At 43.7% G+C, this 25382-nt stretch overlaps 1 protein-coding gene across 1 annotated transcript in view; it reads right to left on the reverse strand.

The window, feature by feature from the left end:
- The window catches only part of col4a4 (collagen, type IV, alpha 4), a 57632-nt gene that overhangs the window by 11273 nt on the left and 20977 nt on the right, over window positions 1–25382 (reverse strand). Inside the window, exons 5-42 of the mRNA XM_085431012.1 lie at window positions 24989–25123; window positions 24645–24689; window positions 24433–24549; window positions 22583–22651; window positions 22475–22510; window positions 22308–22370; window positions 21638–21673; window positions 21486–21527; window positions 21126–21206; window positions 20910–20954; window positions 20581–20643; window positions 20427–20471; window positions 20290–20343; window positions 19693–19753; window positions 19508–19612; window positions 18419–18574; window positions 18180–18269; window positions 16059–16219; window positions 15903–15975; window positions 15704–15810; window positions 14456–14639; window positions 13353–13421; window positions 13173–13280; window positions 13011–13079; window positions 11229–11378; window positions 10724–10885; window positions 10403–10570; window positions 10054–10197; window positions 9699–9806; window positions 9066–9244; window positions 8213–8276; window positions 8054–8128; window positions 7828–7935; window positions 7638–7745; window positions 4610–4681; window positions 1718–1846; window positions 1501–1608; window positions 1047–1202 (exon numbers count right to left, since the gene is read on the reverse strand). Of these exons, the coding sequence (XP_085287138.1) occupies window positions 1047–1202; window positions 1501–1608; window positions 1718–1846; window positions 4610–4681; window positions 7638–7745; window positions 7828–7935; window positions 8054–8128; window positions 8213–8276; window positions 9066–9244; window positions 9699–9806; window positions 10054–10197; window positions 10403–10570; window positions 10724–10885; window positions 11229–11378; window positions 13011–13079; window positions 13173–13280; window positions 13353–13421; window positions 14456–14639; window positions 15704–15810; window positions 15903–15975; window positions 16059–16219; window positions 18180–18269; window positions 18419–18574; window positions 19508–19612; window positions 19693–19753; window positions 20290–20343; window positions 20427–20471; window positions 20581–20643; window positions 20910–20954; window positions 21126–21206; window positions 21486–21527; window positions 21638–21673; window positions 22308–22370; window positions 22475–22510; window positions 22583–22651; window positions 24433–24549; window positions 24645–24689; window positions 24989–25123 (3745 nt within the window). The remainder of the gene's footprint in view (window positions 1–1046; window positions 1203–1500; window positions 1609–1717; window positions 1847–4609; window positions 4682–7637; window positions 7746–7827; window positions 7936–8053; window positions 8129–8212; window positions 8277–9065; window positions 9245–9698; window positions 9807–10053; window positions 10198–10402; window positions 10571–10723; window positions 10886–11228; window positions 11379–13010; window positions 13080–13172; window positions 13281–13352; window positions 13422–14455; window positions 14640–15703; window positions 15811–15902; window positions 15976–16058; window positions 16220–18179; window positions 18270–18418; window positions 18575–19507; window positions 19613–19692; window positions 19754–20289; window positions 20344–20426; window positions 20472–20580; window positions 20644–20909; window positions 20955–21125; window positions 21207–21485; window positions 21528–21637; window positions 21674–22307; window positions 22371–22474; window positions 22511–22582; window positions 22652–24432; window positions 24550–24644; window positions 24690–24988; window positions 25124–25382) is intronic.

Genomic DNA, 25382 nt, shown 5'->3' on the forward strand with positions numbered 1-25382 from the left:
TTAGTTAGATTTGAGTCCATGTTGACTGGTCGAGGTGTCTCGTCTCCTTCCTGTTTACATGTTTCCCTCCCTGTGGTTGGTTCCATGTCTCCCGTGTCTGCATGCTTGTATGTTTCTCCAGCCTGTCATGTCTAGCTCGTGTTGCCACAGTCTACATCTCACTATGTTTCCTGTTTTATTTTGACAGTCCGCGTTCCATGTTCAGTGTGTTTATTTTTGCTTCCCCTGTGTCGTCCTGTTCATTTGTGTCAGCTGTGTTTCCCATGCGTTTCCACTTCCCTTGTTACTCATCTGTGTATTTAAGTCCTCTGTCTCCATCTGTTCACTGTTGAGTTCTCTGTTTCACGTTCATGGTTCGTGTCGTCAGCACTTTCAGGTTTCATTTTTTAGTTTTTCCCAGTTTAGGTTTTGTTAGTTCTTGTTCTGTTAATGTTGTTGCTTATTTTCTTTATTGTGGCAGTTTCATCGGCCACGTCCTGTGCGTTCTGCTTTTGTGTTCACATCCCACCGGCTACCCGGCCGTAACATTCTTGGCCAAACACGATGAAGTTAGAAAGCTACATTCAGAGTTTAGGTCCTTTTCTTGGTTCTTTGTTGTAGTTTTTAAGCACAAACTGAAAAAGAGGATAAAATGCATCCACTGGTGGTTTTCTCAGCATCACAGTGTTTTAAAGTTTGAATAAAGTCTGAATTTATCATTTCAGCAGAAATGCAACACTCAGAATTTTGTTGTTGAAGGACTGACAAAAGATGACTTACAGCTCCACACCAACGAGTAGAAATGCTATGATCTCCACAAACAGTTATCAGTTGTCCCTTTGTAACCCAACCATCATCTGTCATCTAATGAAGATCACTTTTAGTTGTTTTTTTCAGTAATAGGGTCAATCAAGATATTCACTTAATAATATACCAGCTAATGTATTCCCACACCGCACACGTTCATGTAACCCACAACTGAGATCTGTCAGGTTGTCAAGTGAATTGTGACCAACAGAATAAGTGTCAGCATCATTTTTGTTGTGTTGTTTTTGTTGGACTCTAACCTTTCTGTCCTGGGTATCCAGTGCAACCTTGTGTTCCTATATGTCCTGGGCATCCTCTTGGTCCCTTTGGCCCTTGGCATCCCACGTTACCATTGTCCCCAATATCCCCACGAATTGGAGGGTTTTGACCAGGATCCCCGATCTCACCAAGACTCCCTGAAACATCAGTCCCGTGTCAGAGGTCATCCAGCATGATCTGTCACTTAAATTTAAATAAAACTGAATATTAACTAGGGCTAAGAAGCATTTTAGCCACTGAATGAGTATAATTTCATAAACTAGAAGATGTTACCTTTCAAATCTCTTACATGCATTTAGGCCGTATAAATCTTCTGTTACAAAATGCCAAAAACATGAAAATTGCTGGATAATCGTGAACCTTTCTATAACCTATTAAGAAATGTTTAGGTTATAATGACATGGCTGATTTTAAAAAGTTAGTCTCAAGTCTGACCTGGCTCTCCATCTTGGCCTGGACAGCCAGGATCTCCACAGGGCCCTTTGATAGGAGTTTTGCAGTCTGGTCCAAGTTTACCTGGAGGTCCACATTTACCTGGAGGCCCTACAATAGCACAGAGAGGCGTATAACTGACCAAGAATAAAGGATAAGGTAGGATTTTTAGATTTACATATTCAGCAATTCAGCAAGAGATCATCATATTGGTACAGACCTTTGGTTCCGACGGGGCCTTTGTATCCTGGTGGTCCAGGTTGAGATGTGCCGCAAAGACCTTGATGCCCTGGAGGACCTTTATCTCCTGGTGGACCCAAGGAACCTTCAACACCTGGAAAGCCCCGACCTGAAAAAACAGACCAAATGAAAATGTGTTATAGAATTTATAGAAAGTAATTTTAAGATCTATGAGGAGAATTAATGTCTCATAATCATTAGTAAGTTCACAATAACAACAGCTATATTCTGCTCTGCAGGTGGACCTTTGGTCAAGATCTCTAAAACAAAATCTGTACCTTTCTGAACTAAACCCAGTCAGAATTTTGAACCCCAACTCTGCCAGGATAAGTTAATTTTTTTACACAACTTTATAGATTTAATCTAATAATATACCAGACGACATTACAACAACACGAACATGCAGAACTTTTCTTAGTGTTCTTAGAAATGTGAAGCGAGAGGCTCCAGTGGCCATCATTGATCCAGAGCCCAGAGCAGGAAACACTGAAGGAAACGTGAAACTGTTGGCTAAGAATAAACAGATTTGGTGAAATTATAATTCACATTGACAGCAGCGACACCTGGTTGCCTGAACCAGAACTTACCAACAATAATATGTAATCGTGTGTAACTTTGCCAAAACAATGTAGTTTTCTCTGGCCCCCTCCCCAATCAGACCAGGAGTGACATGTTTAGCCGCATGTTCTCCTTAAATTGCTGGCTGTCTGAGTGGTGTCCCAGAAACGATGTGGGCTTCATAGATAATTGGCAAACCTTCTGGAGGAAACCTGGTCTTGTTAGGAGAGACGGCATCCATCCCACTTTGGATGGAGCAGCTCTCATTTCTAGAAATATGGACAAATTAATTAAACCCCCCATAATATGACTATCCAGAGTTGGGACCAGGAAGCAGAGTTGCAGTCTTACACGCCTCTCTGCAGCTTCTCTCCTCCTGCTACCCCCCCAAAAACCCATCTCCATAGAGACTGTGTCAGCTTCCAAACAGACAAAAAACAAACTAAAAACCAGCAACAAACAACTTAAACATAAACAATCACAAAGAAAGAACAATACAGTATCCACATCTGAACCAAAGAGTAACACAGTGAAAATATTAAACATTAGGTCTCTCTTTTCTAAATCCGTATCAGAAAACTATTTAATAATTGATCAAGATATTGATTTAGAAGAGCTAGCAGAGAACTGGTTACTACGGGAGGAAAATGTTACTTTAAATGAGAATAATAATAATAATAATGAGAATAATAACTGTTAAAATGCTCAACGGACCTGCCCAAGAGGAGAAGTGGCAGCAATCTTGCTCTCCAGTTTATTAACCTCCTAGTACCTGGCATCCACATATGTGCACATCACACGTAGGGTTGACTCTTAGCCTTGGTTACCCTAGCTGGAGACCAGTTTTATCCTTTGTTATCTATCATTCACCTGGGCCTTACTCAGAGTTTCTGTTGAATGCGACGCTCAGCTCAGGTAAAATAAATATTGTGGGTGATTTTAACACCCATGTAAATGTTGAAAACGACCACCTCAACAACATTTTTTATTCAGCTTGACCCAGCTGTCTTTGAATGGATCTCTAATTATAGGCTGATCTGTGATCATCTGCAGAGGAATGCTTTCATTTATGGGGGTGGGGGGTACGGGGACCATTTTAGGGAAAAAACAAAGTAATGTCACATACTGCATTATTGCATTGTAAAGAAAAATGTTCTGTGTAAAATGTTAATATATTACTTTGTTGGAGTATGAAACACACCAGTTAGTTAAATTGCAGGATTGTCTGGATTCTTCCTCTGGATGGCATTACCTCGGCCTCCAGTAACACTGTGAGGAACCTTGGAGTCATTTTTGACCAGGACATGTCCTTCAACGCACATATTAAACAAATATGTAAGACTGCTTTCTTCCATTTGTGCAACATCTCTAAAGTTAGAAATATCCTGTCTCAGAGTGACGCTGAAAAACTAGTTCATGCATTTATTACTTCCAGGCTGGACGACTGTAATTCATTATTATCAGGATGTCCAAAAAACTCGCTGAAAAGCCTTCAGCTGATCCAAAATGCTGCAGCAAGAGTCCTGACAGGGACTAGAAAGAGAGAGCAGATTTCTCCTGTTTTGGCTTCCTGTTAAATCCAGAATTCAAAATCCTGCTCCTCACATACAAGGTCTTAAACAATCAGGCCCCATCTTATCTTAATGACCTTGTAGTACCATATCACCCTATTAGAGCACTTCGCTCTCGCACTGCAGGCCTACTTGTTGTTCCTAGAGTATTTAAAAGTAGAATGGGAGGCAGAGCCTTCAGTTTTCAGGCCCCTCTTCTGTGGAACCAGCTTCCAGTTTGGATTCAGGAGACAGACACTATCTCTACTTTCAAGATTAGGCTTCAAACTTTCCTTTTTGCTAAAGCATATAGTTAGGGCTGGACCAGGTGACCCTGAATCCTCCCTTAGTTATGCTGCAATAGACGTAGGCTGCCGGGGATTCCCATGATGCATTGAGTTTTTCCTTTCCAGTCACCTTTCTCACTCACTATGTGTTAACAGACCTCTCTGCATTGAATCATATCTGTTATTCACCTCTGTCTCTCTTCCACAGCATGTCTTTATCCTGTCTTCCTTCTCGCACCTGAGCCTGGTTCTGCTGGAGGTTTCTTCCTGTTAAAAGGGAGTTTTTCCTTCCCACTGTTGCCAAAGTGCTGCTCATAGGGGGTCATATGATTGTTGGGTTTTTCTCTGTATGTGTTATTGTAGGGTCGACATTACTACCTTAATATAAAGACCTTGAGGCGACTGTTGTTGTGATTTGGCGCTATATAAATAAAATTGAATTGGTGTGTGTGTGTGTGTGTGTGTGTGTGTGTGTACCTCTGGTCCCAGTGGCCCCCTTCTCTCCTTTCAGTCCGTCCAGTCCATGAAGTCCCAGCGGTCCAGGAGGACCTGGCACAACAAAACCAAACCATCTCACACACTGTTTCTGCAGATCTGAGGGACCCACAATGTCTGTGGATATTTCTTTTTGTTTCCTCTTTTTTTGCTACAGTCAGTACTAGAGATGGACCGATCCGATATTACGTATCGGTATCGGTCCGATACTGACCTAAATGACTGGATCAGATATCGGAGAAAAATAAAAAATGTAATCCGATCCATTAAATATCACGAAAGCACCTCACAAAACTTGCAACACCCCGTAACTCGCCTCAGAACGTTAGCACGTGAGCAGTGTGCATCACGTGATAGAGCGGCTGTGGCATGCGGGACCTGTCGGTGGTCTGGATAGCATGTGGAGCTTCGCTAGCAACCCGGCATTTCATCTCCGACAAAGTTATCCCCGAGAGAAGTAAAGCAAGTGTGTAAGTCCATCTCTGAATGTTTGTAAAGCATTCCTGCGTTAAGCTTAACAAGCGACTGCCTCTTCTTGCTGCTACTTCAATCATGAAACTGCTTAATGATCAGCTGATCGGCTTTTCTGTCGTGAGTCCGTCTCTCTAGTTTGTTTTTGGCCCACTTTGCACCAGAAAGAGGAAACCAGCGGCTGAACAACAGCAGCACGTTTAAGCTTGATCAGCTGTTGTTAGAATGTATTTAATATTACTTTCTACTCGAGGATCTTTTTCTACGTAGCTGACGCTGGTAACTGTGCAGGGGCGGATCTAGCAAAGTTTAGCCAGGGGGGCCGATAGGGCATGAACAGGGAAAAGGGGGCACAAAGACAGACTTTTCTTTCTTATTCTCATTTAAAATGTCTAGCTTTTAATAAATAATTATCTGACACCCAAAGTTTTAATTTGATGCAAAATGTATAGAAGTCCATTATTGTATATAGTAACTATTAAGTCTAATATACCCTAGTAAGCTATAGTACTTTTTCCTTTGGGAAGGTACCATCTGTGCAGTCTGCAATTTTGTTGAAGAAAGATGTTGAATCTATTTAATATTTCTTGAAAAATAATTGATTTCTGTGCATTTTTTTTTCACACTGCATCAAATTAAGGTTGATTACATCGATTAAGCATCATGAGGTGGAGCGTGAGGGGTGGTTCCCTATTTTTTATTTATTTATTTTTGTTGTTGCTGGGAGTTGGAACCCTATTAGTTAGGTTGCTTAATATTTACGCTAAGTACTCTTTAAAATACCAGAATAGGGAGGATGGTGTAGGTCTAAGTTTATTAGATTGATCAGTGTTGCTGAACTATGAAACATTTTTTTTGCATACAGGTATAACAGAATAGCTTTAGTGTAGTTGTTGTTTTAAACTTGAGTATGAACTTATACAAAATGCAGCAAGATATTTAAAAAACAGTTTTGTTGATTAAAAAACACTATATCGGATTCATATCGGTATCGGCAGATATCCAAATTTATGATATCGGTATCGGACATAAAAAAGTGGTATCGTGCCATCTCTAGTCAGTACAATTCGTGCAAAACTCTCTAAAATGCTGTATCTAAATTCATTGTTCTTGTGTTTTTAAAATACCTGTAGCACATTTAGAAACAAAAATGTTCTTTCTTTGCTGTTAGAAAAAGCCCACCTAACAACCTACAGAGCCTCGTGAAACTAGCCTGATACTTATTTTTCTGCTGCAGAGGAACAGCTCGTTGGAGTTTCTATAGTGAAGAGCTGAAGGTGGCTGGAGTTTGGTGACTTCATGCTCCACATGCCTTAACCTCCTAGGACCTGGCGTCCACATATGTGGACATCACACTTTGGCTTATTTACACCAAAATATTCAATTTTGGTGTAAATAAGTTCAGATCTAACAGCTGAACACACCCGTGGTCTTTCTACAATAGACATCAAATATTGTCCCACATCTGTAGCAGAAGGTCCCATGTTGGTGGCTTGCAGGTTGTTTTGCTTTCACTCTTCTGTCCAGTTCATCCCAAACCAGCTCGATAAAACAGCCCCAGACCGTCACTCTTCCTCCTCCATGCTCCATGCTACACACTGGTACCATCCTTTCACCTACTCGACAGCGTACAAAGATCCTGCGTGATGAACCAAAGATTTCATATTTGATTCATCAGTCCATAAAACCTTCTTCCAGCCTTCAGTAGTCTAATCGTGGCCCAGACAGCCTCTTTGTCTCATTCTGACGTCTGGCTTTCTTTCTGGAGCTCGTCCCGTCAAACCTGCAGCTCGAAGTCTTCTCTTCACAGCTGAAACTGAGACTTGCTCACTACGACCACTATTTAGCTTCTTGAAGCTGTTGTCCTGTGAGCCGCCGTCACACAGCTGTTAACTCTCAGAAACGTGTGTCTGATTCATTCGTGTCTGTGGGTCTGCAGACCTCTTCCTGTCAGTTTGTTTCTGAGCCTTTGATGCTGAAGGAAACTGGACTCGCTGACACCTTGACTTTCTTTGCAGTCTCTCTGTAGGACAGACCTGCATTTCTATGATGGTCTGTCTCTCTTGTTAATTTCCTTTTTCTCACCGTTTTTGTAGCATCACACTACTTTCTGCAGTACAGTACTGTTCAGCTGATGCTGACGAGTGAATGCTACCACAGTGTGTCCAGCACTGCTTTATGCAGACAGAGGGGGCTGTAGCTGGAGTTAGTTGGTAGCATCAGCTTTCAAGACTTGATCAACCTCCATAATTCTGAAATGTACATCATTTTTCAGCTTTGGGTAACCTTCGTTTTTTTTTTAACCTCTGGCAGTTCACCACTTTTCCCTTCGTACCATTTCAAGCTAAAGCTAAAGCTAAAGCTGAAGAAAGACTTGATTTACAGCTGAAATTTGATCTGGACAGTCTCTATCTCGACCTCTGAAGCGCCGAATCAGCAACCTGACGCATGTTAAAAAAACTAAAGGCTCCAGATTAACCGTCCTTTAATCCTCGTTACTTGAAATTGTAAAGTAACTGACTTTAAAGTAGGTTCTAACCTTTGAGTCCTCGGTAGCCTTCGTGTCCTGGAGGACCATCACCCCCACTTTTACCTTCAATACCTGGAGTACCTGGTTGACCCCTGGGACCTGGGGGCCCAATCACACCTGACAGAGAAAACAGTTTTAATAAGGTCATGGATAACCAATGAGTTATACACTCTTTATCACTGAAAATACATCTATGTACCTCCAGGACCGATGTTTCCATGGTGTCCTTTCTCTCCTTTGGATCCTTTCTCTCCTGGAGCCCCAGTAAAACCCAACCCTCCCGGATCTCCAGGAGATCCAGGAGGTCCTGAGAGGAAGAGAAACAGGAATTAACACCTGATTCATTCTCCTGTTTTTTCCTTACTCTGGTTACTTTTAACTCAAACATCAAACTTCACGCTGCACAGCCAGAAACAGATCATCACCTAGGTGCCCCTTGTCTCCACGAGGCCCCCTTTCTCCATTTGGACCAGGGCAACCAACAGACTCCCCTTTATTACCTGAAACACAAGCACACTCTTCACTACAGCCTGCACAACAAAGGAACACATGAAAAACATTACCATGACTGGGTGACCTTGTACCTTTGGGACCTTTACATCCTGGGGGACCAGGCTCACCAGGTTTCCCTGAGCATCCTTTGTCACCCTGCAATCGCAAAATTAACAGATCAATATTTCCTGCAACTCTTTCTGAACATTTTTTGAGCAAATCAAAGTCTTAAACTGAAAAGCTTACTGTGCACCACTTCAAGGACCACTTCAAGGCAAAGAGTGCTCTTTTTGCTAATTTCCCAAGTATTTATTGTAAACTAAATGGCCTTTTCAGTCATTTGCTGCCCCAAACAATAGAGTTTAACTATAAAGTTATTTGCTGGAATGTTAGCAGTAATGTAGGCACTGTACTGGACCACAGGAGGAGAACCGAGGCCTGAGGTAAAGCTTTTGATTTACCAGATTTATCTTCACCTATGATTGTGAGCAGCTCAGAAACATAAATACGTAAACATAAAAAATCATTTAAAAACAGTTTCCTCCTGGCTGGGCTTGAATATCCTGAGTCGCAGCTGAGAGCATCCAAACATTCTGATTCTTTCATACAGAAGAAAAAGTTGCTGTAGTTGACTTTTTATCCATGTTATTATCCTCTTAGGTGACTCTGGTTGGCCCAGATGGCAGCATGGCTTGGGCCCTAAATCATCAATGTATACGAGAAACATCTGGATATCTGGTTCTTTAATAAAAAGGCGAAGGTACAAACAGCCTAAGGATGTTAACCATGACTCCCGAGGTGCAAGTACACAGCAAGTCTGATGAATGACTACAAAATGCTTTCACATGCACCACAAATGGCGATCGAGATAAAGGGCAGCTTCTGCAACTTTCTTCATCAAGCTTTTAATTTGGGTCAGTCGAGTGATGTCTTCAGCTGCCTTACTGGATCTCCAACGCTTCCGGGAAAGCCACAGTATCCTTCAAACCCCTTCAGTCCCGGGAGTCCCGCAGGCCCCTGTTTGCCACAGGGTCCAGGGGGCCCGGGGGGTCCTACAATGCCCGGGGGTCCGTCGCACCCTGGATGCCCTGGCTTGCCTGCTGCTCCCTGCATACCTTTGCTTCCTGTAGTGAAAAAAAATGTTGGAAATCAGAAAGTTCAGTGCGGACAAAGTCGATCTGTCACACAGAACCTCCAAAGCATCGTGGGAAATGAAGATTCCACGCTCTTTATTGAGATAAGTAAAGAATTAACCGATACCCAACGTGTTTTGGTTTCTGTCCATAATTTCCTCCTTCATAACAACTGCACTAAGAGTTCTTTATTAACTGGACCTCTGGACTGTTTGAGCTGACGGAGCCTTTTGGGGGATTTTTTTAAATCCAATTATCCGACCAATAATATGGCTGTTGTGCACTTAATTGTACTAACCGACCATCCAAGAAGTCTGAGCTCCAGTTTTGGTGAGTGGCATCTATGTCTAACTCTAAGTCTTTCAGGTGACCTTCCACTTTCTGATCAATTAGTGCTTAATCCAGGCCACGATACTGCCGCTTGGCAACAAAGTATCATTCTGACCTCGAGGTCCAGTAAATCCAACAGTGGAGGGATGTCCTGGGTCTCCTGTCTTTCCTTTAATGCGGATGTAGTTGGTTGGTCCTGGAGGGCCTGTTGGACCTTGAAAGCCTGCAGGGGACACGCGGGAAATGTTTTAAAAAGGTGAGCTCGAATTAGCTGGATCGTCAACATCCATGTTTCCTCATAAATGACAGGAAGTCTCACTTAATGCATGTTTACAGTAATAGCAGTAATCTTTAGGAACACAGTAACAGTGCTGTGGTAGAATTGTGGCAATTGGTTGTAATGTTACTGTAAAGATATGTGGTAATGGTACTGCAGTAGCATTGTAGTGTATCACTCTGTATCAGTCTACCCTTCTGTCCTTTTGGCCCTTCGATTCCTTGACCACCATCTCGTCCATTGAACCCTCTCTCTCCAGTCATGCCTGGATCTCCGGGGACACCAGGCTCTCCAGGGTTCCCAGGCACCCCCTCCCAGCCCCGGGGTCCAGTCAGACCTTAAACATGTCAAAATTTGTCTCGTGATCATGTTTTATTCAATAAGACTTGGAACTAGAGCCTGAGGCCATAAGCATAATATTTAGTGAGGTCATAGATCAAATGAGCAGGATCTTTACGATCTTTTTAAACCTGTGATGAAATCGTACATGTATAAAACAAGTGTCTTAATCAGTCTGTGGTTAGGATATATGTACGACTCACCTTTTGGACCACCAGTGCCCTGAAGTCCCGAGCTTCCATTGAGTCCAGGGGGGCCCTGACAACCAGGCTTTCCACGGACACCTGGAAGTCCTGATGCACCCACAGAGCCTTTGCGGCCAATTCCTTCAGAACCAACGCTGCCGATCTCCCCTTTATCCCCAAAAATACCTGAAAGTGATGACATCATAGTCAGAACTTACTGGAACTACTGTGATAAAAAACATTTGTCAAAGATAAAAAGCAAAATAACCAAAGAAACTAAAGTTAAGTGAAACCTAATAACATTAAAAGCTGCCGGGTGAATAAAGTGAGCTTGTTTACCTTGGGCTCCAATAGATCCCGGAAAGCCCGACTGGCCCATGGTACCAGGTTTTCCTGGATCACATCGGTTCGATGTGGGTCCTGAGCAGCCAGTTATACCGGGGGCTCCATCATCTCCTTTCTGACCCTTTGCTCCACGACATCCATGGAGACCACCGATGCCTGTACAAAAACAAGAAAAGATTCAAGTGTCCTTTCTTTAACTCAGCATCATCCACCAGTTGTAATTTGGGTTTTGCAAACAGCTGAAGAGTTTATACAAATGGCTGGATGCTAACTGAACCTTAACCAAAATGCACTGGTGAGCTAAAAATGCTGTTATCAAGACTGGTGCTTTTATTCTAAACATGGTAGGGATATGTTTACACGCAGTAAAACCACAGCATAGTTTATCTCGCTATCTTGTACACAGAAAATTGTGATGCAAAACAGAAAATACAAAGTAAATGGACCTCCCAGAGCACGATGTCGTGGATCAGTACAATTAGCCGGAGATGTAAATCACCTGGTAGACCATGTTGGCCGGGGTCGCCAGGCACTCCTTTGGGTCCTTGAGGGCCCCGTGTCCCTGGAAAGCCAATAGAGCCTGGGAGCCCAAAAGCAGAGTCTCCTGTTGGTCCGCTGAGACCTGCAGAGCCTCGAAGTCCCGGAGAGCCTGGTGCACATAAAGTTAAACAGTCTGGAAACAGCTCATAATGGTTTGGGTTTAAAGTCCAAACCTTCTGCCACCACAGAGGTAAGTAACAGAGTAAGGAATTGTAGATTAGGATGCTTATCACAGTCACGACTTAGACTTTACTGGGTGCAACTTAAAACGAGCACTTTTTAAAAGTTAGAAACTAGACAGAAACACGGAGCCAGCAGGGCATCACTGATTTTTACAACTGATTCAATTCTGAATCACAAGTTCTCGATTCAATTAAGTTTTAACTCAGACATAAATATTATTATTAGAAAGATTTATCAGCACACATCCATGTTTCATATCTGTGTATAAACCAAAGCTGACACTGAGACTTCATCAGAGGTGTGAGCATCACAGCAGGTGTAACTGAGGATCCAACAGAGAAACATGAAGCAGGTTTTCCTGTTCTGGCTTTTTATAGCAGAAAACCTTAAAAATATTCTGCAGTCGATCAAAAACTGAAGCAAACCATGAATCAACATGTGAACATGACCTGATGAGGTTTGATTACAGACACAGCTGAGCAGTCATCTGTTTCCATTCGTTCAGTTTGAACAGCAGAGACGAGGCTTTGCTGTCAGAGGCCGACAGCACTGAACACAGCAGCAGACTGGTGGCTAATAAACAGAGAATAATGCAGGAAGCAGAGATTTGATGGTAAACTGGTCTCTGAGTGCTGAGAGAGAGAGAGCTGTGCAGGAAGTACAGCAGCCAAAGTCAGAGGGAGCTCATGAGCATGGTTATCAAACGTGAAGCGCAGTTTGATCTTCTTTTGCCGCTGGTTCAGTCAGTGTTGGTCAGAGTGACGAAACCTGCAGCTTCAGGATCTGTGAGCCGTCGACTCTCAGCGCCGACGGCGTCTGTGGACGATCCACGCTCTGCGTTTACATCTTTGTGCAGAATCCGTTTATCTGCTTCTCTTTTTAGCCGTTTTATCTGTTGTTGAAATAGTTTTGTGAGCTTCAAGATGAGATGCTGCCACTTCTGGCAAAATACATTTATATTTAAAAATCAATTCAGGATTTAATGAATTGATATTTATTCACCTTATTCACACTAAAATCGAGAATTTGAATGGGGAAATCGATCTTTTAAACCCACTCCTACCAGTAAGCCTCTAATTTTCGGCCATTGAAGCTGTTCAAATTATTCTGCTGGTCGTTGCTGCACAGCAGTGAAAACAGAAAGGCTGGAAGAGTTCCTTCTGGTCGGGGCAGATTTCTGAAGGAATTTCTGACATCTCTGTGAATTCGTTTGCTTCCCAGAGTTTTGTAAACTAACCTTGTAGAAGGTACGTAGAAGTTCATCCTAGAGTTAATTGGGAATTTAAGTTGATTGAGGAACCAGGCCCTGTTGAGAATGATGAGGTTTATCTCTTTTCCTGCGGAACAAACTCATTCGGCTTCCAGAATATGCCATGTGGTTCCCAGTGAAAACTGACTATTAACGCTCAGGATACTTTCTGGAGATCCTCCACAGCCAGGCGAACAAAGTTCAAGATCACAGTTGGATGTGAAACAAGCTGCTCCAGAATTCATTGGTATCCAGACCAGCCAGAGCATCAACCAGATCTGGTTTGTGCTGATGCATTGTGGAACTTACCTGGATCTCCATCATAACTGAAGCCTTCAGGTCCTTCATCTCCATAATCTCCAGTGACACCCTGAGGTCCTACAGGAGGAGGAGGGGAAATAATTAAAGGTAACTCTTCTGCTCATGTAACCTACAGGCGAAGATACAGAAGCGGAAGGTTTGCTTGGGTACCTTGTTTCCCAGGTATTCCAGGAAGTCCATCCTTCCCATTGTCTCCTTTAGGTCCATCTGACCCAATGCCACCAGGAAAACCTGGAGAACCCTGGGAACCTGTGTAGCCTGAAAGGTGAGAGAGGTGAGTAGGAAGTACTGTAAACAGGCAAACATAAAGATGTTACAGATCAAATTTACCTGCACTTCCAGGGTCTCCCTTCTCTCCAGGGGCACCTGGTCTTATGGGTCTAAAGGGTGGAGGGTCACCTGGAGGAAGAGGAGGGTTAAGTAGACACCAGTTAGAAGGTTTTGGCTAAAAAAGTTAATGAAAGTGTTCCTATGAACTTCACAAGTACTCAGTGCTGAAGAAAACCCTCAACTCATTTATATTTAATTGTATTTTCAGATTAAGTTTGGTTTTCTCCAAAATATTGAGTTCAGGCCGTCACCGTAAACACCCACAGGTTTCAAGTTGACTCCTTTTTATTTCATTTCTGCCTGTTTGGAAAACCTAAATGGAAAAACAAGAGGGGCGAGAGGCAGGGTACACCCTGGACAGGTCACCAGCCTGACACAGGACAAACACACTTACAGGTAATTTAGATTCACCAGTTAACCTAACCTAACTAACTGCGTGTCGGAGAACCCAGAAAGAACCCACACAGACGCAGGGAGAGCATGCAAAGTCCACACAGACCAGGTCAGAGTCAGGGGGTGGAACCAACACGCCACCGTGCTGCCCTGGAAACACGTTCAATAGAATAATTCAAAAGCAGAAATGTCTGAAACTTCAATCTAGTTTCCTAAATTTGCCTGTATCAAGTGTTTTATTCTAAAACAAAACCAATCTCAAACCCTCAACCAGGGGTGTCCAACTCCAGGCCTCGAGGGCCGGTGTCCTGCAGGTTCTAGATCTCACCCTGCATCAGCACATCTAAATCAAATGATTAGTTCATTTCCAGGCCTCTGGAGAACTTCAAGATATGTTGAGGAGGTCATTTGGCCATTTAAATCAGCTGTGATGGATCAAGGACACATCCTGCCCCACCCCTGCCCTAAACGATGAGTCACAGATGACCAACGGATGTTACGTTATCATCCTGTTTGAGAAACATACTCTACTCAAACCCGGACTTAGACCTTAAAAGGAGTCAGCACTGACAGATGTTAAGAGGACAGGTGTTATAAATGTTCAGGTCAGTCCTATGAAAACAGAACCGTATATATGGATTCAGCTGCAAAACTCTGGTAAAATCCACAGAAAGTGAGAACCAAACGTTTTTCGTAACAACGATTCTTACCTTTAACCCCCTTTAACCCCGGGGGGCCACAGGATCCAGTAGGTCCTGGATCCCCAAGGAGTCCACGTTCTCCCACAGCTCCATCTGCATCTGGTCCTCGGGGACCTGGAGGTCCTAAATATCCCTTTAACCCTGTAGTTCCTCTGAGGCCCCTTTCTCCAGGGAAGCTGAAAAAACTCTCCCCCTAAGAACAGACAAATTGAGGTCAAGAGACAGAACAGCATGACTGATGGCAGGACAACTGCAAAACAGGGACATTCTGATTATCTCACTGTTTGTCATCCACATTTCTCAGCGCTCAACTTTAAGTTATAAACAGATTCATGGATATAACAGATGTGGTGTCAGTGTGTTTTCTGGCATACAGTTGTGATCATTGTCCCGTTGATGCCCCAGTTTGGTCCAAGCTTCAGCTTCGGGATAGATGGCCTCACATTTGACTCTAGACTACGTTGGTATACAGAGGAGCTCATAGTCCACTTAGTCCACAGGCTTTCTCCTGTAAACTCTTCCAAACAAGCCAAACTTGTTCAGTCTTTTTCCATCTGTGCTGTCATGAACTTTAAAATTGAAAACGAGGCCTGTAGTGTCTCAGAATGTGAGGCAAAGCTCTTAGGTTTCTGTCGTTTCTTTGAGCATCGAATGGTCCGATCTTGGGATGAACTTGCTGGAACATCCATCACTGAGAAAATTGTCTTAATGTTTCCCTCTTGTAAATAATCTTTCTCACTGCAGAATGATGGACTTGTTTGAAAATAGCTGTATAACCTCTCCTAGGTTGGAGCAACAGTTTAGTCTGTAAGATCACTGCTGACGTCTTTCCTTTGCTTTCTGTTAACGCACACCTGAATGCTTCGGACTAGCTGCTAGAAGATTCTGCTTTTATAACGATGCTCACGATTGGTAAGTATCAGTTAACCGGTGCGTTTGATCAGCAGCACCTGGCTGCCATTTACTTCTCTTAATTCCTATAAAAGCAACAAGGATCCACTTAATTTGTCACAGGACTGCAATCAGGAAACATGTTCTTAAACTGACCATCGGAGGATTCTGATAAACATTCGTTCAAAAGGAAAAGCGGCGCAGACATGATCAGTGAGCTGTAATGTGAACATCATCTCATTACATCTGAAACAGAAACTACTTGCTGAGAAACTCTTTCACATTATTGCTTCTCATATTTCGCTCTTTCCCGTCTTGAACAACATCTTCCAATCCTCATTCCTCCTATCTTCTAACCCGACTGACCTGGAAACCGGGATTTCCAGGGACCCCTGAGGGCCCAGTCTGTCCTCTTCTTCCTGGGAACCCTTGTCTGCCTGCAGGGCCCCGCTGTCCCTTGTTTCCCTTCTCACCTGGAGACAGGAGTAGCATTCACAGGAGGTTATGTTGATGTTACTGTCAATAATAAGTGTGCTGGGAGACAGCTGCACAGACTGGGACTCACCTTCGATATCCTCCACTGTTAAATCTCCTTTCTGTCCTTTAAAGCCTTTGACACCCGGCAATCCGGCCCGACCCTGTAAACAAAGCAATCAGTCAAATAAACAGAGCAGTGGTGGCTGCTCAGATGACCTCTGACCTTGTTGCTCAGTTGCTTTACCTGCTCACCAGTCTCTCCTGTGTCTCCGGGAACACCGTACTCTCCCCGAGGACCTGTGGGTCCAGAGGATCCTTGGAAGCCTGGAAATCCCAAGTCACCCTTAGGGCCAGGTGCACCTCTTAGTACAAGAGGAAGGCCACAAGAACAGCTGCCACAACTACCTAAAACACAGAAATTAGGGTTCGATCGATCTCTAACCCTTATTGAGCACTTCCAGCAAACATTAGCAAAACGATCTGATTGATTAATAACGTCACTACGACTGGCTGTCCGGGCAACATGGACTCTACTTAAGGCCAACATAGGATGTCTTCGCTATAGACAGTATAACAGACGGACACAGCTGAAGGTGGCGACACCTGTTACTGCAAAAGACTTCCAGTTGTATTGAAGTGTATGGGAAAAGTGCCCTCTGCCCCCTCGCTTTGAAGATGTTAGTACACATTTCCAAACTCACTCTTGAGGTCATTTTGAACAAAACATTAAGTCTGTTTTTATAAATTATGCTCATTCTTAGAATAAGAGAGGAAGGTTATTTAGGAGCATGCTCATTGGTTAATACCTCAGTCACAATTTGTTAGCCACAGCGTGCGGTTTCACAATCAGTCAGTCAGCCACAGATCGATAGATCAATCAGAATACGACGAGTGCTGGAGACCGTGAAGTCCTCAGCTGAAGTCTTAACCCTTTAAGACCTACCATAGAACCAAGTCCGCCAGAGCTTATATTATATTTTTACATGCTGTAGCGCCATTTCTGGGAGCATTTCAAGTTGCTATACATCAATACAAGCATTACAGTCTATATTTTAATAATATGTATGCATTAAGTGCATAGTAATTACATAAATTTCAAAAAAGTGCAATAAACTACAGAAAAATTGAAAATCGTTTTTGTTTTGTTAACATATATGTCTACTGTAAATACAAAAAAGTTGCACAAAATAGTTTCCCACCACAGGAAATTTATTTTGAGTGTCTTCATAGTTTTATTTTTGAAATACACCAATTTTTATATACTGCAGGAAAAACGAAAATAAATATTATAGTGCAAATTTGCAAAAAAAACAGCATCTGCATCAAAATAAACTATTTCCAGCAGTGCAATATGAGTCCTAAGCATCCCAGAAACGACACAGAAAGTCATAAAGTCAAAGAAAACTTTTAAAAACACCAGTATAGGCTCATGAGGCCCTGATGGTAAAAAGAAACGACATTTCCGCAAAAATGACGTCACTTCCGGTTTCGGGCAGGTCATGGCGGACGTCGCCAATGTAGGAAGTGTTACGAACAGCTGATCGGATCGGCAAAGCGTGTTTCTGGAATATTATGTTTTTGTTGCTGCAAGTGCTTTTTATGCAGTTTTTGCAAAGCTTTATGTGGAAGGAAACCGTGACCGAGGACAAGCTGATGGCATCAGATGTAAGTACAACTCCTCCGGTTTCATATGCAAAGAAAATTATTGCGCTAACTTACATGGTTGCAGAGCTACTGGGATTTAAAAGTAGTTGCGCAAAATGGAGCGTGCCCGCTCTGACCGGCTTTAAAGGGTTAACACACCAGTGGGTGACATCTCAAAGCTAAATCTACGTACCGTCTAAGGCTTCACAGCAACAACATGAGTGAGGAAGCAAGTTAAGGTTATGCTCTTCATAGCTGGAAATGGTTAGCTGGTAAGTTAGCATTAGCCAGAAGTTTCATCCAATAAAACTCATCTGGATAAAGTACAATGAGAACCTAAAGGAAACAGCTAGTGATGACTTTAGCATGGTGATGATACCTTTGGTTTCTGGCATTAAAAGGTCAGATTGCCTTTTTTAAATTACTTCGTCAGTTGATGTTTATAAAATGACCGCTGCACGATTCACGTAGCATAATGTGGACAGGGGTGTTGGTACCGTAACAAAACTGTTGACTGATCGTGGGACAAAAGCCAAAAGCATTGTTCATCTTTTTAATCTCTTCTTTCCCCATTTAGCAAACGCAAACTGTGGTAATGTGACGTGGCCTGAGTGTGCACATATTTCACATTAAGGTTAAAAGCAGCTCATCAGTCTTCCACCCTCTAAACCTTTAACTGGTGTAAAAGTCACAATTTCAGTCAATGTCTCCAACAACTGACCTTTAATTCCCAGTGAGCCCTGAAACCCCGTGGGTCCGAGCACACCTGGGTCCCCACGTGGTCCTGAGGCTCCAGGGAGACAGTAGGTACCTTTAAAGACAAACAGGAAGTCAGATTATTGAGAAAAAAAATCAACTGGGACAGTGACACATCCCATACCTGCTGTTAATATCTGCAGTCTGACCCTGCAGGCACCTACAGGTGTACAACACTAAGAGACAAACACTGTTGTCTGGTACCTGGAACACCTTGCTGTCCTTTATGTCCTCTGAATCCACGGCGCCCTGGTTTTCCAGGTTCTCCAGGTGTGGGTTTCTCTGTAGAGATCTGACCTGGATCTCCTCTGACCCCCTTGCATCCTGGAACTCCCTTCTGACCTACAACTCCCGGCAGTCCTGAAGAAAACAACAAAAACTATCATACTACCTTAAACATGAGCAGAAAACATCCTTCTTACCACAGCACCGCTATGCTGCCTCTAATCAAGTTCATACCACCTTAAATCTAACCATGACACTTGAATCACCGTAGCTCAACTTTAAGATTCATTCAAGATTCAAGAGTCGAGGTCTTTATTGTCCAGTATACGCAGTGTACAGCGCACCGAAATGCCGTTTCACCCCAAGCCCCCCATGGTGCATTTATAAGAATATAAAAAATCTCCAGGAGATATAAAACTAGAAGAAGTGGATTGTGCAGAGGGTATTGAATACCAGCTTCAAGTTACGAGTCAGAGTATTGTGGACGAGACAGGATGAAGACATGTGCATTATGTAGATGTGTTCAGCAACTGAAAGTAACAAGAAGCTGACTTCTTCAAATAATCTCACCACAGCAACCTCATACTGCCTTACATCAGGCTGCTACCACCTTAAATCTGGCCTCATGAGTCTCAGACCACCTCGCCAACTTCATCATCATTAAACCCCCCAAAGTGGTAGATAATGACCCAACGTTGTGGTCTCATCCCATTTGTAATCTGACTACACAAACTCGTAATAGCGCGTAAAATCTTAAAAAACTCTCCGATACGATTTTAAAGTTTGAGACCATTTGAACATCAGGTAGGAAGCACCACCTCACCCACCCTCTGACCCAGACTCTGCTCCTTTATCCACAGCAGGAAGCTTTCCCTTTTTTGATTTGACAGAACTTTATGCCAGACGGTTTTTCTGATGATGATTTATATCTGTCAGGAAAGATCTCCAATACTCAGTGATAGCGTATTTTTCCATCATATAAAGATGTTTCACCTGTGTCATCGCGCTGTGCTGAGATGTTTGTCAGCTCACATTGCTACAGAAACAGTAAAATATGCAGGTACTCACCAACTATTGATCTGCCAGGCGGTCCTGGGGGGCCGGGTATTCCCATCCGCCCCCTGTCTCCATTAAGGCCGTGCGGGCCGGGTGACCCGGGATCCCCAACTTGACCTAGAAGACATAAAGTAGTCATTGGACACCAGAGAAGAAGAATTGTGAAAGAGCTGATTGATTGGTGCATTGATCCATACCGGTGTACGTGATGTCTTCCTCCCGGGGGTTGCCTGGAGGCCCGGGATCTCCCCTTTCGCCCTGAGAACACACAGAACACGACAGCTTTATCTTTACTGAGGTCATTTTGTTTACATGATACTAACCAGATCATCGGGTTCACAGCTTCTAGTAACAGAACATCTACGTCTGTGAATGGGCGAAAGGTTTCAGTGCTGGTTTTTACTGCTGATCTGGCTCTGCTGGCCAGGGGGTGACCACGCAGCGGGGAGGTCTGCAGCTGCGCGGTAGAGATCAGACGTCCGAGGTCATGGACAGATAACTGCTCAAAGTGTAGGACTTCAAGAATCTCAGAGTCCTTTTCACGATGGATGAATTTCAGTGATGCAGACGCTGCACCTGTCTGTGGACCATTTTACTGGTCTTCTGGTTAACTTCCTGCTCGTTTTGCCCTCGTTACCTTTTGCATACATTTTCCGAGCCTTCTCTCGCCCTTTGTCGTGGTGTGCTACAATGCTCTGTGCTCCTTGTTCCCTGGTTCCTAGTGTTTAGTTGGGATGGATGGGAAGCTTTGCTTTTATCCACAGTGACATAAAATATACAGGAAACAGACTGACCTTAGGACCATTTCGTCCAATCAGACCTGGGAGTCCTGAGCTTCCTTGGATTCCCTGAAAACACCAAAGAAAAACCAGACCTGATGATCCGAGGAACAGCACAGAAGTAGAAACAGGAATCTTCTGCTTTGACCAACCTTAACTCCTTTGTTCCCACGCAGACCAGGTTGTCCAGGGAGTCCCTGAAACACAGTTCGTTCAGCATCAATACCTCAAAGATTGATGACATCTCAAGTCTAATTAAAGTCTATAGTCTGATCAAAACTGCTTAATATTGATCGCACATCTTACCCTTGGTCCAGGAAGCCCCAAAATCCCCTTCTCCCCTTCCATCCCAGGTGACCCATTCAGACCCTGAGACCACAATTCAATAAAAAATATCTGATCAGTAACAGTGCTACTAAAATGATATTTGGAGATGTGGGGCACAACAACCAAGTGGGGTTTAAAAACGGCAGCTGAGTATCCTTCAAACACGAGATTACAGATGACAATTTTCAGGATGAGCGATAGTCCTGAACTCCATAAATCGGGAGAATCCTAACCTTCAAGTGAGCCTGGTGCCCAAGAATCGAACAACAAAGAGAACTTCAAGTTCCTAAATAAGATATTTAACCTACCAGCTGTCCGTCAATTCCACAGACTCCTTTAACCCCCCGGGAGCCCTGAAATATCCAACATATCCAGCGTGAGAAAACCGAGAGCAAAGCCTCCCAACAACAAGAGATATCAGAAATCAACATTTGCAACATTTGCTATTTAAAGTTTAACAGAAAACAGGAAGTCCCCTTAAATGTGCCATCTGATAGGCTGTAACAGAGTGAGGCTCCACCTACTTTGTCTCCTTTGATGTAGAGGTCTTCGGGAGGGTCAACATACTCAAAGGGCCCCGGAGGTCCCTGCAAACCCTGATCCCCCTGTGGACCACACAAACTGCTACAGCACGGCACATACTACACAGTACTGATGCGTTGCTCTTGCTGCTCTATTACTGCAGTAATTGTCAATGGTGAAGTGCAATTTATACAGTTTGCAGTGAAATGAAAACAGAAGGTAAATCAGTCAAACAGAAGAATGTGACAGAGCTCTGCCCCAAACGAGTAATCTAATGTGACTTTTGCACAGCGCCATTGCCTCGCGCGACAGGCTGTTCACGAGCTGCTGATTCAGTTAAAAGAAAGGGGGCGTGGTTGTACCTCATCTCCTTTCTGTCCAGGCAGAGATCGACCTCTTTCCCCCTGAAATGCACAAACAACAAATTCTGAAATAAAAGGTCAGAAAACGCAGTCTTTCAAATTACTCTGACGGTATTCACAATGCTAGCCTCTACTACGTGCACATTACTTACGGGTGGACCTCGAGAACCCGGGCTTCCAGGTACGCCCTGCACAGACAGCAAAGACTTCATTATTGCAATTAATAAAATAATTCTTTGTTTCTCAGCTGAATTTGTAAGTTGTACAAAAAACAGTCTCCAACTTCTTGTGTAGCTTAATTTTAATGGAGAGACATAATGTAAAGCCAAAAACGTTATAACTTGAAGTTTTTGAGCCCCTGCAACACCCAGTCTGGCTCCATACAGGGAGCTGAGGCGCAGTTTTTCTAAACACGGCGTCTCTGTGGCTTTTAAACCCCAAAACACGCTGCGCCAAAAATGTGTCCACCCCAAGGATCGGGTCCCCGACACAAACAGAGTAACATAGTGTACGCGATTAAGTGCAGGATTTATACATCAGGGAAACCAAACAACCTCTGGCTACAACACAGAAGAGCCACCTCGTCAGGCCAGTGGACCTTCAGTGATGAGGACGTAACATCCTGGACAGGGAAGTTTGAGCAGTGTTCATTTACTGGATGATCAAGCATGCATCAAGACTCCCATACAGGTTATATCTGTGCTTCAAAACCCCAACGTGGAACAGCAGAAACCCGAGACCAGTTCCCTTTAACTGTCCTCAACTTGAACACGTGACACCAGATTACTTTCTTCAAGCAGTAAATGTTAAGTGGTGACTCACGTCTTGGCCTTTTGGTCCTGGAGAACCCAGTGCTCCCTTCGATCCCGAGAGGCCCTGCTCACCCTGCAGACAGACAGACAGAAACCTGAAGGAGGACCACTACAAGTGAACGCTTCCTCCCTGTAAACCCGCTGGCATGTGTGTCACATGACAGTTTGTTTACTCACCCACAGACCGGGATGTCCACTGGGCCCAGCATCTCCCTGTCAAACAGAAAAGCTTTGATTAATAAGCCAAATCCTGATCCTAACCTGCAGCAGTACAAGTGTACTTACAGTCACTCCAGGGTTACGGATGAAATACACCGCCTGATCTCCTGGATATCCTTTCGGTCCTGGAAAACCCTGAAGAATTAAACACCACAGCGATGGTCAAATAGTACTGGACCAAAGATACAGTGGGAGGCAAAGGTTTGGGCAGCCTTGTTAATAGTCATTATTTTCCTGTATAAATCGTTGTTACAATAAAAAAATATCAGTTAAATATATCATACAGGAGACACAAGTTTATTGGATTTACAGAAAGTGTGCAATAATTGTTTAAACAAAATCAGGCAGGTGCATAAATTTGGGCTCCACAAAAAAAGAGATGAAATCAATATTTAGCAGATCCGCCTTCTGCAGCCTCTAAACGCTTCCTGTGAGCTCCACTGAGAGTCTGGATTGTGGTTGAAGGTATTTTGGACGATTCCTCTTTACTAAACATCTCTCGTTCATTCAGGTTTGATGGCTTCCGAGCATCAACAGCTCTCTTTAACTCACAGCACAGATGTTCAATAATATTCAGGTCTGGGCTGAGATGAACGTTCCAGAACGTTGTACTTGTTCCTCTGCATGAAAGCTTTAGTGGATTTTGAGCAGTGTTTCGGTCGTTGTCTTGTTGAAAGATCCAGCCCCGGCGCAGCTTCAGCTTTGTCTCCGATTCTCCAGAATCTGCTGATACTGAGTGGAATCCATGTGTCCCTCAACTCTGACAGGATTCCCAGTCCCTGCACTGGCCACACAGCCCCACAGCATGATGGAACCACCACCATATTTTACTGGAGGCAGCAGGTGTTTTTCTGGGAATGCTGTGCTCTTTTTCCTCCATGGATAGCGCTCCTTGTTATGCCCAAATAACTCAGTTTTAGTTTCATCAGTCCACAGCAGCTTATTCCAGAATGAAGCTGGTTTGTCCAAATGTGCTTCAGCAAACCTCAAGCAGCTCTGTTTGTGCTGTGGGCGGAGCAAAGGCTTCCTCTGCATCACTCTCACATGCAGCATCTCCTTGTGTAAAGTGCACCGAATGGTTCCATCTGCTGCAACATGATGTTGCAGGTCTTTGGTGCTGGTCTGTGGGTCGACTCTGACTGTTCTCACCGTCGCTTCTGTCTGTCTGAGATGTTTCTCGGTCTGACACTTCCAGCCTTAACTTGAACTGAGCCTGTGGTCTTCCATTGTCTCAATATGCTCCTAACTGTGGAGACAGACGGCTTAAATCTCTGAGGCAGCTTTCTGTGTCCTTCCCACCATGATGCTGAACAATCTTTGTCTTCAGGTCATCTGACAGTTGTTCTGAGACCCCCGTGTTGCTACACTTCAGAGGAAATTAAAAGAGGGAAACTTAAATTGACCCCCTTAAATACTCTTTCTCATTATTGTTTTCACCTGTGTATGTAGGTCAGGGGTCACTGAGCTTACCGAGACAATTTGAGTTCCAATAATTAGTTCTGAAGGTTTGGAATCAATAAAATGACAACAGATTTATGCACCTGCCTGATTTTGTTTAAACAATTCTTGCACACTTTAAATCCAATAAACTTCATTTCACTTCTCAAACATCACTGTGTGGGTCTCCTGTATGATATATTTAACTGACAGTTTTTATTGTAACAACGATTTATACAGGAAAATAATGACTATGAACAAGGTTAACGTTTGCATCCCGCTGTACTGCAGCACACTCAACTATCCACACACAGGCTCACAGCAGTGTAAGACGAGAAAACCTCGTCCTTGTTCTCTCAGGACTCTAAAATCTGGATTCTGGAAAACTGAACGTTTCTCCAGCTCTGATTATTTTTACTGTGGCCTTTCTTGCCCTCCACAGTGAAGTGTTTGCTATCAGTGTTACTGTCATTTCTGACCAGTTCTCCGTCACGTCCTTGTTCTCCCAGAAGTCCAGCTTTCCCTTTCTCTCCTCTAGTTCCATTACATCCATCCAGACCTGGATGTCCTGGACCTCCAGCAGGTCCCGGGTGTCCCTGGACACACAAACACATAAACTGATGCCGAGAGCGGGACATCACTAGGTCACAGCTGACTGAGCTAAGAGGCTGAGAGGGGCGGGGCTTCTTACCGGAACTCCATCCAAACCTGGAAAACCAGGAACACCAAGAGATCCCTGAAACCGTAAACAACAAGCAGACGGTTAAACTGTTCTCCACACAGCTCCTCAGATACCATGTGAGGCCTAACAGAGCTCCGATTGGTCAAACAACAGAAACAGTATCTCGTCTTCAGAGGGGTGTACTACAAAGCAAACTATGTTTTCAGTTTGGATGGTCTATGTGTAAAGCTCCTCTGGTGTTGTCTCTGAGTGAAGGTGCTCAGCTGACCGAGAGAGCTGCTAACACAGAAAGCCTGACTCTGTTAAAGCTGCGTTGCAGTACAACCCCGAGGGCAGAAACCATGTTCCTTCACCATATGTCCTTTCAGGCCTGCAGCTCCTGTTGGCCCCTCATCTCCTCTCTGGCCTTTCTCTCCTGGAGGCCCCTGAGGACCCGGGAAGCCCATGGGTCCATTAGGGCCCCGCAGACCCAGAGAACCAGGAGCACCCTGCAGGACACAAAGACACTTGTTAATCCTTTAAAAACTGAATAAATCTTAATAGAAAACATGAACAACATCAGGTTTCTATCGAGAGCTCTTCTAGGCCACCTGATCCCGACGCTCTGTCACTACAGCAAGCACCACTTCTAAAAAATACCAGGACCAATTCTGTTTACATTATACATGCTTCCCTTAGGCAGCATCATTAGAAGACATAGCATACATTTACACTGCTATGCAGATGACACCCAGCTCTATCTGTCCA

Source organism: Copadichromis virginalis, linkage group LG14 (assembly GCF_057382275.1).
Source record: "Copadichromis virginalis isolate Kocher_CV1m ecotype Utaka linkage group LG14, C_Virginalis_male_GT1.1, whole genome shotgun sequence".
Lineage (NCBI taxonomy): Eukaryota > Metazoa > Chordata > Actinopteri > Cichliformes > Cichlidae > Copadichromis > Copadichromis virginalis.